Source organism: Capricornis sumatraensis, chromosome 18 (genome assembly GCF_032405125.1).
Source record: "Capricornis sumatraensis isolate serow.1 chromosome 18, serow.2, whole genome shotgun sequence".
In the NCBI taxonomy this organism is placed as follows: Eukaryota; Metazoa; Chordata; class Mammalia; order Artiodactyla; family Bovidae; genus Capricornis; species Capricornis sumatraensis.
In genome coordinates, this window is record NC_091086.1 from 20,411,150 (window position 1) to 20,425,395 (window position 14,246).

The 14,246-nt window shown below is 34.7% G+C and overlaps 1 protein-coding gene across 1 annotated transcript in view; it reads right to left on the reverse strand.

Annotated features, from left to right (window-relative positions):
* The window catches only part of ERBIN (erbb2 interacting protein), a 126,460-nt gene that overhangs the window by 39,957 nt on the left and 72,257 nt on the right, over window positions 1–14,246 (reverse strand). The window contains exons 8-14 of the mRNA XM_068990560.1: window positions 13,356–13,419; window positions 10,858–10,932; window positions 8,493–8,637; window positions 7,143–7,215; window positions 6,707–6,836; window positions 6,282–6,397; window positions 4,770–4,839 (exon numbers count right to left, since the gene is read on the reverse strand). Coding sequence (XP_068846661.1) covers window positions 4,770–4,839; window positions 6,282–6,397; window positions 6,707–6,836; window positions 7,143–7,215; window positions 8,493–8,637; window positions 10,858–10,932; window positions 13,356–13,419 — 673 coding nt within the window. The remainder of the gene's footprint in view (window positions 1–4,769; window positions 4,840–6,281; window positions 6,398–6,706; window positions 6,837–7,142; window positions 7,216–8,492; window positions 8,638–10,857; window positions 10,933–13,355; window positions 13,420–14,246) is intronic.

Genomic DNA, 14,246 nt, shown 5'->3' on the forward strand with positions numbered 1-14,246 from the left:
CATTGTCAGTGAAACGTCCAGAAGCAATTTATTTTCATAATTTATAATCAAACTACTTTCACATATTTTTCTCCCCTACATTTCATCCTTTTATATGGAAATGAGTACCTCATACTATAAGGGAGGTTTTATAGCCACATCACATATGTTTTATTATTTATTACTTTTCTACACTAGGGAAAACAAAGCCCCATATCATCATAATTTTTACTTTAAAAAGTAATTTACAAATGAAGTGCAAGAAGAGGTGAATGAGCGAACACTGTACAGACACTAGGCTATTAATTTCACCTTAATAAGTCATCTGGTATAATTTTCTGGCACAGATTTATCCACAGCAGTTCTAATATACTAACAGTTCAGAGTCCTCAAGACCAAGAGCCATGTCTCATTCATATTGTTGTAATAGGTACTTGAGTCAGAGCCCAGCAGATGTTTAAACGTTTTGTGAATCCAGCAGCTAAACTTCATATCAGACTTAAACTGTAAATATTCAAGTAAGAGAGATATACATATATATATACACACACAGGTATATATACATGAACTGACACATTTAATAGATGTACTAATCACTTGTGTTCAAGTTCTAATGAAAACAAAAGTATCATCATTTTAATACTTCTTTCTCTAATTCGTAGAACAAATAGATATACAGACTGATTCGTAAACGTGAGGTGAAAAGCAAAGGAGAAAAAGAAAGATATACGCATCTGAATGCAGAATTCGAGAGAATAGCAAGAAGAGATAAGAAAGCCTTCTTCAGCGATCAATGCAAAGAAATAGAGGAAAAGAACAGAACGGGAAAGACTAGATATCTCTTCAAGAAAATTAAAGATACCAAGGGAATATTTCATGCAAAGATGGGCTCGATAAAGGACAGAAATGGTATGGACCTAACAGAAGCAGAAGATATTAAGAAGAGGTGGCAAGAATACACGGAAGAACTGTACAAAAAAGATCTTCATGACCCAGATAATCATGATGATGTGATCACTAATCTAGAGCGAGACATCTTGGAAAGTGAAGTCAAGTGGGCCTTAGAAAGCATCACTATGAACAAAGCTAGTGGAGGTGATGGCATTCCAGTTGAACTGTTTCAAATCCTGAAAGATGATGCTGTGAAAGTGCTGCACTAATATGCCAGCAAATTTGGAAAACTCAGCAGTGGCCATAGGACTGGAAAAGGTCAGTTTTCATTCCAATTCCAAAGAAAGGCAATGCCAAAGAATGCTCAAACTACTGCACAATTGTACTCCTCTCACATGCTAGTAGAGTAATGCTCAAAATTCTCCAAGCCAGGCTTCAGCAATACGTGAACTGTGAACTCCCTGATGTTCAAGCTGGTTTTGGAAAAAGCAGAGGAACCAGAGATCAAATTGCAAACATCTGCTGGATCATGGAAAAAGCAAGAGAGTTCCAGAAAAACATCTATTTCTGCTTTATTGACTATGCCAAAGCCTTTGACTGTGTGGATCACAATAAACTGTGGAAAATTCTGAAAGAGATGGGAATACCAGACAACCTGACCTGCCTCTTGAGAAATCTGTATGCAGGTCAGGAAGCAACAGTTAGAACTGGACATGGAAAAACAGACCGGTTCCAAATAGGAAAAGGAGTACATCAAGGCTGTATATTGTCACCCTGCTTATTTAACTTATATGCAGAGTACATCATGAGAAACGCTGGGCTGAAGAAACACAAGCTGGAATCAAGATTGCCGGGAGAAATATCAATAACCTCAGATATGCAGATGACACCATCCTTATGGCAGAAAGTGAAGAGGAACTGAAAAGCCTCTTGATGAAAGTGAAAGATGAGAGTGAAAAAGTTGGCCTAAAGCTCAACATTCAGAAAACGAAGATCATGGCATCCGTCCCATCACTTCATGGGAAATAGATGGGGAAACAGTGGAAACAGTGTCAGACTTTATTTTGGGGGCTCCAAAATCACTGCAGATGGTGACTGCAGCCATGAAATTAAAAGACGCTTGCTCCTTGGAAGAAAAGTTATGATCAACCTAGATAGTATATGCAAAAGCAGAGACATTACTTTGCCAACTAAGGTCCATCTAGTCAAGGCTATGGTTTTTCCAGTGGTCATGTATGGATGTGAGAGTTGGACTGTGAAGAAGGCTGACCGCCGAAGAATTGATGTGTTTGAACTGTGGTGTTGGAGAAGACTCTTGAGAGTCCCTTGGACTGCAAGGAGATCCAACCAGTTTATTCTGAAGGAGATCAACCCTGGGATTTCTTTGGAAGGAATGATGCTAAAGCTGAAACTCCAGTACTTTGGCCACCTCATGTGAAGAGGTGATTCACTGGAAAAGACTCTGATGCTGGGAGGGATTGGGGGCAGGAGGAGAAGGGGACGACTGAGGATGAGATGGCTGGATGGCATCACTGACTCAATGGACATTGAGTCTGAGTGAACTCCGGGAGATGGTGATGAACGGGGAGGCCTGGCGTGCTGCAATTCATGGGGTCGCAAAGAGTCGGACACGACTGAGCGACTGAACTGAACTGATCAACTTAAGGTTTTTAAGATATTATTAAGAGTTAGGGGGAAAGGGTTTCTTAGTTAAGAAGTTTAGAGAATTCTGAAACAAGAGGGTTTCTTTACTATCAGAACACATCAGGGTTGCTAACATAATCCAAAAGAGGGATATGACATGTCTCCCAAGCAAATTTGATGATGGAATTTAGGACTATCATATGAGACTTGTGTATCTAAGCCTTGTGTTTTCCATGGGTAAACACAGCTTTAGATAAATCATAAAGTATTGCTCAAACACTAAGCATTAACTTATTAAAGGGATCAGTAAATTTTATATTTTGTTTAAAAACATTTACTAGTAAGAAATACTTGAGAATAGATACAGAAAAAATGGATTCATCATAATTACAGATGAGATAGTCCTTATTCTTTTCTTTTTGTTCAGGACCTACAATCCATTACTATGGTGACATTATACAAGAGATTTCTTATCCACTAAAACAAGCTTAACAACAGTGTACACAATGAAATTTAGCTAGGCTACTAAGATATGTTCATTGCCCCAGCCTTCTTTCTTTCCACGCACTATAATACACTTAAATCAAACTTTAACCACCACCATTCCACTAAAACTATTACTCTTCAACATCAGTTATTACTTCTATATTAATAAACCCGATGGCCAATTAGCAGTCCTCATATACCTAATTCATCAACATCTGACTTAGCTTATCTTTCCTGAAGCACTTTCTTCATATGTCTCTCTAGATAACATTCTCTTGTTGGCTGTTGCTCTTTATTTTCTTTCTGGGATCCCTTTCTGAGTTCAATGTTTGATCTTCTTGTCTATCTTTTCTCTCTAGTAATTAAATGTACTTCCACAGTATAAAATTCCCTTTGCACAATGCTGACTCCCAAATTTTATCTCCAGCCAATACCTCACTTGCAATTATAGATACTCAACTGATGACTTGACATTCATAAAATCAAACTATTAAGTTTATCCCCAAACTTACTCCTCTCCCATCTTTCCTAGCTCAGAAAATGGCAACTCCAATATTGTACTTCCTTAGGTTAAAAACCTAAAAGTCGTAGTTGTTTCAGTTCTTTCTCTGAATTTCCACATTTAGTTCATCAGTAAGTCCCTCTGACAATAGCTTTCTTAAAAATGCATCCCAAATTGAAGCTCTCCTCACAATCTCCACTCTTATCGTATTACGTAAAATCCAGCAACATGTCCTTCTAAACTAACTGCAACAGCTTTCTTACTTAACTTTTGCTTCCAATAGAGAATATCCCATCCTCACCCTCAGCACCCACAGTCCATTCTTCACAAAGCAGCCAGAATGATCTTTCAAAAATGTAAACCGTATCTCATTATTTCCTGGAATGAAATACTTCAACAGATTTCTTTCTACCTCAGAGTAAAACCCCAAGGGATTAGTATGGTCTACAAGGCCCCAGGTGATCTAGTCTCAGTTTTCCTCTCCTGATCTGATTGTATATGTTTTCTCCCTTGCTTACTACATTCCAGTCCTCTGGGCTTTCATCTGTTCCTCAGTCACACTGAGCTCATTCCAGTATTGGGATCTTTATTCTTAGTATTCTTTAAATGCACCCCTCACTCAACTCACATCATGGCTCACTCTTAATTTCATTTGAGAAACTGCTCTACTGTTCCCTTCTTCAGACAGGTATTTCCTAAATCACTCAATTTAAAATAGTATATTTACTCCAACCCTGCTGCTGTTCCAACGCCTAGCAAACTCTTTCTCTGTAGTTCTGAAACATTATTACTTAGTTATTAATTTATCTCGAGTGTCTCCCATGAGAATGTAAACTCAATGAGAACCTAAGAAGATTCTGTCTGCTTCATCAGTATAACTCCGGCTCCCAGAGTCATTCACGTTCTACTATAAGCTTTCAATAAATGTCTGCCAAAGAAAAGTTCAAGGAACAGCTCTTAATTCCTTAGAAATACCTCTCTAAGGTTTGTCAAGTGTTTGATTAGAAACATAAATTATCAAATGTATACAGATATAAACCACAGAGAGTTTCTATAAAAACATTAAAAATTTAGGGAAGATTTTGTCCTAATCTATCTTCTTACAAATTTATGAGGTCAGGCCAAAAAGGACTTCATGAATCTACACATATTTCACAAAAATGATCTGCATCTGTATGTTTTTACATGTGTATCATATTAGAACTACTCTTAAATAGTCCTAAATAAATTAGAATGCATAATCAATTTACAAAATCAGAATGCCTACCTGATTATCTGAGAGCCACATAGCAGTCAATTGCTGTAGCTTTGTAAAGCTAAAGGGCAAATTTTTTAATCTGTGGGAAAAAAAAATGCAAACAAAAATTAAACTTTAAAAATGAGAAATGTTAAAATGAGAACTGGATCTAATGGTCTTCTAAATAATGTTATGTTATTGCATATGAAAATAGGAGAAAAATATGTAATTCAGGAGAAAATTATAGGTCTTTGAACAGGACGTAAGACATAATACTATCCCGTTTTATAAGAATTAATTTTAAAAATACAAATCTTCCATTGAATCAATTTGGTTGGGGGGAAAATTGGATAATTTAATAACCTCAAAAAAATTACCTAGGAAAATCTAGCAACTATCCATACTTTAGTGCGAAGGCAAGGACAAATTAATTGCTTTGGATGTTTTATTTGCATTTAGAGAGAACAAACTGTTATAGGAACCACTCTTAATCAGAGTTTGTTATGTTATAAATATTGCACTCTTTTTATTTCACTGTGAGCCAGCACTTTCATACTCAAGACTATTTTAACATTATAATGAGTGAAAATTAAGTAACAGAGATATTTAGTACAATGCTACTTGAAAGAGGACCCTATTTAAAACAAAATGACTACTTAAACTTTCCATCTTATGTTTATCTATTCTTCTATGCCGAATTTCAAAGGAACCTAAGGAATTTAGGTCTCTGAAACTCAAGGTGTTGGAACTTAGGGCTCTAGTTTTAGGGTATAAAGTATGAGCTGAAAGAATTTAATTTTAAAAGGGATTTAGTTTGAAACCACACTGCATAGCTATAATTAACAATTTAAAAGGAGGAAGGTGTGAACAGTCTGAATACCCTACTCAGAAAACCGAGTTTACACTAAAAGCTCTATTTTATAAGCAATGTGAATCACCTTAAATCTGAGTCTTAATTTTTTTCCCTCCATAAAATAGGAATACCTGTTTTATTATTAGAGTTATTTTGAATACGTTAACAAAAACAAAATGTAAAAATGCTCTACAAATATTCTTTTATCACTATTAGTCTTTTTACACCAGAAAAAATTATAAACATTTGTTCTTAACTTAAACATTGCTTCAATTTAGCATCCCTAGTGATCTATTTGCTTTGTATCTTGGCTGTGTTGTCCAAATTATTTGAGTGGGTGTCTAATCACACGTCTGCCCAGATTAATACAAGGAGTAGGTAAGATTAAAAGCTGCTTTATTCAACAGCTGTATTAGAGCAAAAATCTGACTTTAGGAATAAAAATTGCTATCATAAGAAGATAATTAAGACTATACAGCAAAAGTCAACATAAAATAAACCGTAACAACCACTGTATGATAATTAATACCAGGTAAAATTATTCTTTCAAATAAAAATTCTACACAAAACCCAAAACTATATATGCAAAGAAAAACATGTATTAGATTTTCTATCACATATAACGGAACTTTAATTTCATCCAATAGATGTCTTCTATAAGCCAAATGATGAATTATACTGTTACAAACCTATTGTCACTCAAATTGATGACTTTTAATTTTTGCATATCACCCATTTCCTCTGGAAGTGTCTCGAGTTTATTAGAATGGAGAAATAGCACAGTTATATTTTTCCAATTTCCAATCTGAAAGAGAAACAGAGAATTATGGATTAAAACTTTAGCCTACTGCTTAATAAATGTAACTGAAGTATCATTTTCAAAAGTAATAAAAGTACTCTTCTCATGTATAAAAGTAATTACTTTTTTCCTTTTCAATTATTAACTTTCACATGAATCAAAGTATTAGCAAATAAATATAACTAATTATTATCCACAAAATACGTAACTTAGTTACGTAATTATCTCTGAAAGAAACTAAAGAAAACGACACTGGACACCTATAATTAATAATTAGAAAAAATAAAAATTCAAAATAAAATTTAAATACAGTACCTCTGGGGGTAACTGTTGTAAGTAATTATGATCCGCAGCAAAGGTTCTTACATTAGTAAGTTGCCCAATAGATGAAGGCAAAGCTTCAAGTTCATTGACGCTACAATCCAGTTCTTCTATTGATACTAACCTTTAATTAAAAAAGAGAACATATATTTTAACAAAAAATTTCCTGTATATAATCCAAAACTCAAGAACATATGACCATTTGAACTTGACTTTAACAAACCTACAAAAAAATCTATTTCTACTAAACTAAAGTTCACCTGTAGAAAAACTGGCCTATCTTGATTATAAATAAATCCAACCTGCAGCCAATTGCTTATTTAAATGCTTTTAGAATCTCCTATTGATGTTAACAATTATCTGAAAAATTATATAGGATGCTGAACTGAAAGAAAAATCTTCTAGTTCTTTTAATACACAAAAATCTTACCCTCCTATAGAGTCTGGTAGATACATTAACTGATTTTCATCTATTTTAAGAGTTGTTACATTCTTCAATGAACCTATTAAGGGAAGAAATAATATACAATTTTTCATCTTGAATTAGAAGTCAATCAACAGTCAAGTGAGCACATATTATATTTGACATGAATCATAAAGAACTTTTAAAAAGCCAAGCTATCTCATAGAGACACCACCCCAACCCTACCATCTCTCCATGCCCTTACCCTGTATTTACAATTTTCACATACATATTACCTCTTAACATTAGTGTATATTTACCCATTTAGGCCTCACTAAAATGTACGCTTCATAAGAGTATGTACTTTTTGTCTCCTTTGCTCACTGTTGTAGCCATGCTCCTTGAAACAATTCTGTGACATCACAGTGAAGATACACAGCACAAACTTATGGTATCAAAGGATTAAAGATGTGGTAGTCCAAAGGTAGTTTTTTCTTAAGAGTATAACAAGCTATTCTACATACTGTAAGTATACTAAATACTAAAACAATAAAAATGGAGTTTAATTTAAAATAAAAAGCATTGGAAAAATTACAGTAGAATCTGCAAAACACAACCTGAGCTATAACAATTATGTAATTCAATTGAAAAATACGTAAAAATATTTCTGATTTTTATATTCAAACATCATGGAGATGCTAATATGTAAGTTTTTGGATTTTGATAGTTCAATTCCCTTGATGCACCACCAGATAAGTAACTACATAAATACAGTTGACCCTTGAACAACACAGATTTGAAGTGTATGGATCACCTTACATGTATGTGAACTTTTCAATTTACTACTACAGTACTACATGACCCACAGTTGGCTGAATACACAGAGGCAGAACCATGGATAGGGAGGAAATACAAAAGTACATCTATAAACTATATGAGATTTTCCCACTGCAGGTTGGCCCCCTAACGACCGTCATTGCTGAAGGGTCAACCGTATAATTTTCAAAGGATTTTGCTCATACAGCTGTCTTGTTAAGTCTAAAATGAAGTTAAGATAGAAAAAAGTTACTAGGTAAAGGCCATGATCAAGAATTAAAGTGAATTTGGGTAAATTAATCTTTTAAAGGATTCAAACTTTATTACAGTGACAAAAATGACATTTCCTTAAAGAAAAACAGTAATGCCAACAAATGAGTAAACTGAGTCACTGATCACAACAGGAAAAATTCAAATAGGATCTGTGACTTCAGAATACAGTAAAACTATCTTTTAAATAAAATTTGATATATGGAAGCTTTGAATCAAGCAATGGCAATAAGTTTCTCAGATTGTATACTAGTAAATTTTAAATCACATGAATTAGAAATCAATACAAACCAATAGTCTCCGGCAGTTGTTGAAGTGAATTGCTTGATAATAGAAGATCTTGAAGGTTTTCACATCCTGAAATTCCTTCTTCAACCATCTCAATATTATTTTTAGAAATATCCAAATATGTGAGCTGTTTCAAACTACCAATAAACTGTAAGTTTAAAAAAAAGGAAATCTAAGGACTCTGTCAATAGCAGTTTGTGAAAAGTTTAGATAAGAAACTTAGTGACAAACTGTAATTTATAATTAAATGTTTATAAGGGAGGTTCATAATTTTTAATGCCATTAGTTAGATATAGTCAGTAAAAGCTAAGAGCTCCTACTATTTTAGCCTAGCAGAGTGACAAGTACATAATTTTCTTGGGGAATTTAGCTGGCCATCATTTGCAAGGGAGTTAGCACATATGGGAATTCATATGGCTTTAGGTCTGAGAATAAACACAATGTCAACTGCGAAGAAACTACATGGAAAATAGCCTATTTCAACAATTCCCTGGGCAAAATGAAACAGGATACAAAGTCAACTGCAACCCCTGGGAAGGACATACTCCATGACATTAGAAAGAAACTTTAAGTTGACCCTTGAACAACACAGAACTTCACAGACCCATTTACACATGGATTGTTTTCAACAGTAACTACTACAGTACTCCACTGTAATTGGTTCAATCTGTGGATGCAGAACATCAGACCCTAAGGAGGAATCCTTGTTATGAAGGAACTTCAAATAGGGAAAGCTGACTATAAATTACACAGATTTTTTCACTATGTAAAGGGTTGATGCCCCTAATCCCTGAGTTGTACACAAGTCAACTGTTTTACAAAAATTTATTACAGAAATATAAAAATTTTAATCAAGAATGTATTGACAAACCCAATCGAAAAATGCGTGGAAGATCTAAATAGACATTTCTCCAAAGAAGTCATACAGATGGTTAAAAGGCATATGAAAAGATACTTGACATCATTAATTATCAGAGAAATGAAAATGAAAATTACAATGAGGTATCACCTCACATAAGGTCAGAATGGCCATCATTAAAAAAAAAATCTATAAATAATAAATGCTGGAAAAGGCATGGAGAAAAGGGTGCCCTCATACCCTGCTGATGGAAATGTAAATTGGTACAACCATTATGGAGAACACTATGGAGGTTAGAGGGTCCTTAAAAACCTAAATATAGAACTACAATATGGTCCAGCAATCCCACCCTGGGCATATATCTGGATAAAACCACAATTCAAAAAGATACATGCACCCCAAACTTTACTGCACTTTTACAACAGCCAAAACATGGAAGCAACCTAAATGTCTATTGACAGAGCAATGGATGAAGATGCTGTACATATATACAATGGAATATTACTCAGCAATCAAAAAGAATGAAATAATGTCATTTGCGGCAACATGGGTGAACCTAGATACTGTCACAACGAGTGAAGTAAGTTAGACAGAGAAAGACATATATCATACGATATCACTAGTATGTGGAATCTAAAAAAAAAAAATGGTACAAATGAGCCTATTTACAAAACAGAAATAGAGTGACAGATGTAGAACAAACGTATGGTTACCAGAGGGAAAGAGATCAAGGGATAGATCGGGAGATTTGGATTGACATATATACACTACTATATATAAAAGATGTAACTAATAAGGACTTATTGTATAGCACAGGCAACTCTACTCAATACTCTGTAAAGATCTATGTGGGAAATAAGTCTAAAGAAGAGTGGTATATGAATATGTATAACTGATTCACTTTCAGTTCAGTTCAGTCGCTCTTTCGTGTCCGCCTCTTTGCAATCCCATGAATCGCAGCACGCCAGGCCTCCCTGTCCATGATTCACTTTACTGTACACCTAAAACACAACATTGTTAAAAAAAAAAAAGTATCGACAATAAAAAATGTAATTTGCTTCTATCTAACAAGTCCCTTGGACTGCAAGGAGATCCAACCAATCCATTCTGAAGGAGATTAACCCTGGGATTTCTTTGGAAGGAATGATGCTAAAGCTGAAACTCCGGTACTTTGGCCACCTCATGCGAAGAGTTGACTCACTGGAAAAGACTCTGATGCTGGGAGGGATTGGGGGCAGGAGGAGAAGGGGACAAGAGAGGATGAGATGGCTGGATGGCATCACTGACGTGATGGACATGAATCTGAGTGAACTCCGGGAGTTGGTGATGGACAGGGAGACCTGGCGTGCTGCGATTCATGGGGTCACAAAGAGTCGGACACGACTGAGCGACTGAACAGTATTAAGAATAATCATTTTAAACTGATTAAACGTACTTAAAATGTATAATTCGTAAAAATGCAAAGGACAGACAGAAATAAGCAAAGTCTTTAAAATTTGATATACATACCCCTGGAATAAAAGTCAGTCTATTACCATCCATCCAAAATTCTTTCAATCCACTTAGCTGCTCAAGTACTTCAGGCTGTTTAGATGGAAGTGGAGGAGAAGATACATTAATTTATTTGAATATATTTATTTGGCAAAAGAAGCTCCCCTGGGTATTTCTAATAATAACTTTCAGTATTAAAGACATTTTTTTAAATTACGAGGGGGAAAAAAGCAGAGGCAAAACTCAAGTCTTTCCACCGTGTAATAGTTATTACACAAATATTACTAAAGACATTCCATAATAGCATAAATTAAGCTTTTGATTATGTAACAGGCTAAAGTATTTACACAATTAATAAGATCCATTACTTTCAAGAATACAATAAAAGTATACTCTCAATCATTATCCACAAAAAGATGTAGACTTTTAGGAAATCTTAAAGAAAAGCTATTCCCTGATGACTAATAAGGCAAGCTACATCTTAAAAACCCAATCATAAGCAAAAGTAAGTAAACCAAGGCATAATCATATGATAAACCTATTGTGTTATTTTAAGCTTCTAGTAATTACATAGTAGAATATTGTTTATAATAAAATGTTGAGGACCAAAAAATTAAAGTGATTTAGTGGACCTGGTATTCAGGCAAAATTTACTCTTAGGTTATTCACCCTTGGAGGCTCTTCTGAATGAATCCTTTAAAGATATTTCCAGTAACCCACAAACCTGTGTCCAATCATTGACAGTATGATGGCATTGAGGTGTCATCATATCTCATCACTTATAACACGAGTAACACATACAAGGCATGTCACTCAGATTTACTGTTAACATATAAGTAAGAATTCTAGGTTTAACTTGGATTAAAAAAATCTCTTTTTGTGCCTCACATGTGTGTATGCTCAGTTGTATCCAACTCTCTGCGACCCTATGGACTGTAGCCTGCCAGGCTCCTCTGTCCATGGGATTTCCCAGGCAAAAAAACTGGAGTGGGTTGCCATTTCTTTCTCCAGGGGATGTTCCCACCCCAGGAATTGAACTCGCGTCTCCGGCACTGGCAGATTCTTTACCACTGAGCCACCTAAGAAGCCCCTTTTGTGCATTACCTGTTAAAACTGTAATAGTAATTTTTTAAAAAATGTGTAATGCTCGAAGAAGGAAATGGTCCAAAATTTAATGATTTTGAATTCTGCTCTGATTTATAAAATTAACAGCAATTTAGAAACTTAAAATAATTAATATGGCAATAGATTAATACATGTAAAGACAAATACTGAGGAAATATGTAACAGATAATTTACGAAGCACAGAATATGCATTTTTTTAAAAAGAGTAAAAACATCTACAAAACACAGTAAGATTCATCATATATCAGCTTCAATTAAAATACAGAATATAAAAGACAGTATTTTAGGAAAAATATGAGATACCCCAAACCACCACGCTCCTCCAGTGACTTCAGCTGAAAAGCTATTTAGTGAGCTAATACAATTTCCACAGGACAATTATGCAGCAGCAGTGCTGAGAAACTCTTGTTTTCAAGACTAGCACTTGAAACTTGCAACAATTAAAACAAACTTGTAAACACAGTATAAAAATTTTAATGATGATTTTTCAAGTTAACGAGCTTCTCTTCAAAAAACAAATATCTAGCTTATGATCTGAGTTCTCCTGAAGCAATGACTGGAGACAACAAATTGCTTACATTCTTCTTTTCTTTTTGATTCAGCATCATACGACTTTGGAAACAAAGCAAAAACGCAATCCAGAGGTCTCATTATCAAGTCGAAAATAACAGCTGTTTCATTCAATGTTTTTCTTTTAGCTATTAAGTAAAATTATAGAGAAGCATGCTGCTGCTGCTGCTGTGAAGTCGCTTCAGTCGTGTCCAACTCTGTGTGACCCCAGAGACGGCAGCCCACCAGGCTCCCCCGTCCCTGGGATTCTCCAGGCAAGAACACTGGAGTGGGTTGCCATTTCCTTCTCCAATGCAGGAAAGTGAAAAGGGAAAGTGAAGTCACTCAGTCGTGTCCGACTCTTCGCGACTCCATGGACTGCAGGCTACCAGGCTCCTCCGTCCATGGGATCTTCCAGGGAAGAGTACTGGAGTGGGATGCCACTGCCTTCTCCGGAGAAGTATGCTACCACTGAATAAATTCCTAAGCAATATTCCCATGAAGTTATTTTTGACTCAAGTTCTTTTCCTGATGCATTCTAGTCTGATGAAAGCTTTTCCCTTATAATCTTTCAGAATTTCTACTTTCTGTGCCAAAAACTATTAATTACCTTTTCCATGGGCTTCTCATTAATTTTACATTTTTACCCTCACTCCTATTAGATGTTGCTATCTGTTTAATTATCCTGTCAAAAACTTTTATATCTTGTCTCTCCAAAATATGTGTGTATCTTTATCCAATTTTATACTTTAAAAAGGCAAAGAAATAAATACCTTAATTTTCACATTTTTTTTCTTGATCAAATGAATGACTTATGGATAGTAAGGTTGGTGAGAACTTACCACTTCTGTGAATTCATTACTTCCCAAGTCCAGTCTTTCCAGCTGGGTCAGTCTATTCATGGTTCTATGCACAATGGAGTAATAAGGAATTAAGTATACAAAAGTAACAATTACAAGGAAACTTGTAAAATATTCCTATGTATTACCTAATAACATATAGGCTTTCAAACGTTGGCAAAATAAAAATAATGATTTTCTAAGAAACAAGTCACATTTAATTTCTAAATAAAAATGAAATAAGTTATTAGTTATTCTCTGACTTTGGCTTCTCTCCAGGTTATTTCTATTCTTTTTTATTTTACTTTTTGGCCATGCCACACAGTATGTGGGATCTTAGTTCCCCAACCAGGGATTGAGCCTGCGCCCCCTGCATTGGGAGTGTGGAGTCTTAAAACACTGAGCCATCAGGGAAATCCCAGGTTATTTATATTCTTAAGAAGTAATTGCAGTAATTACACGGACCAGAATACCAGTAAGTGACTTTCCATTTTTGTTTTTCTTCACAGAATAACTTCTCAGATAGTATAAATCAACTAATGATTAGATTGTTAGGTAGCTTCATATTAATTACCACCATTTTTCAAGACTGAGGGTGTATTTGTAAAAAACTTTAAGATAATTAACTAAAAATTCCAAGAACAGCAAATATTACATTGTTCTCCACACTTTCAAATTAAATTCAATACAATTCACAACAAAGTTTTATATGAATCAAAAATATAATTAGAAGACTATATTTATTTTAAATTAAAGCTACAATATACCATTTTTAAACTTTCAACTCAATACCAACAGTTCTCTGCCATTACAGAAACTTGAATGTACAAACTGATTTCATGATGAAATAAACTAAGTTGTATTTTATATTCCTTCAATAAAGGCACTTCTTAA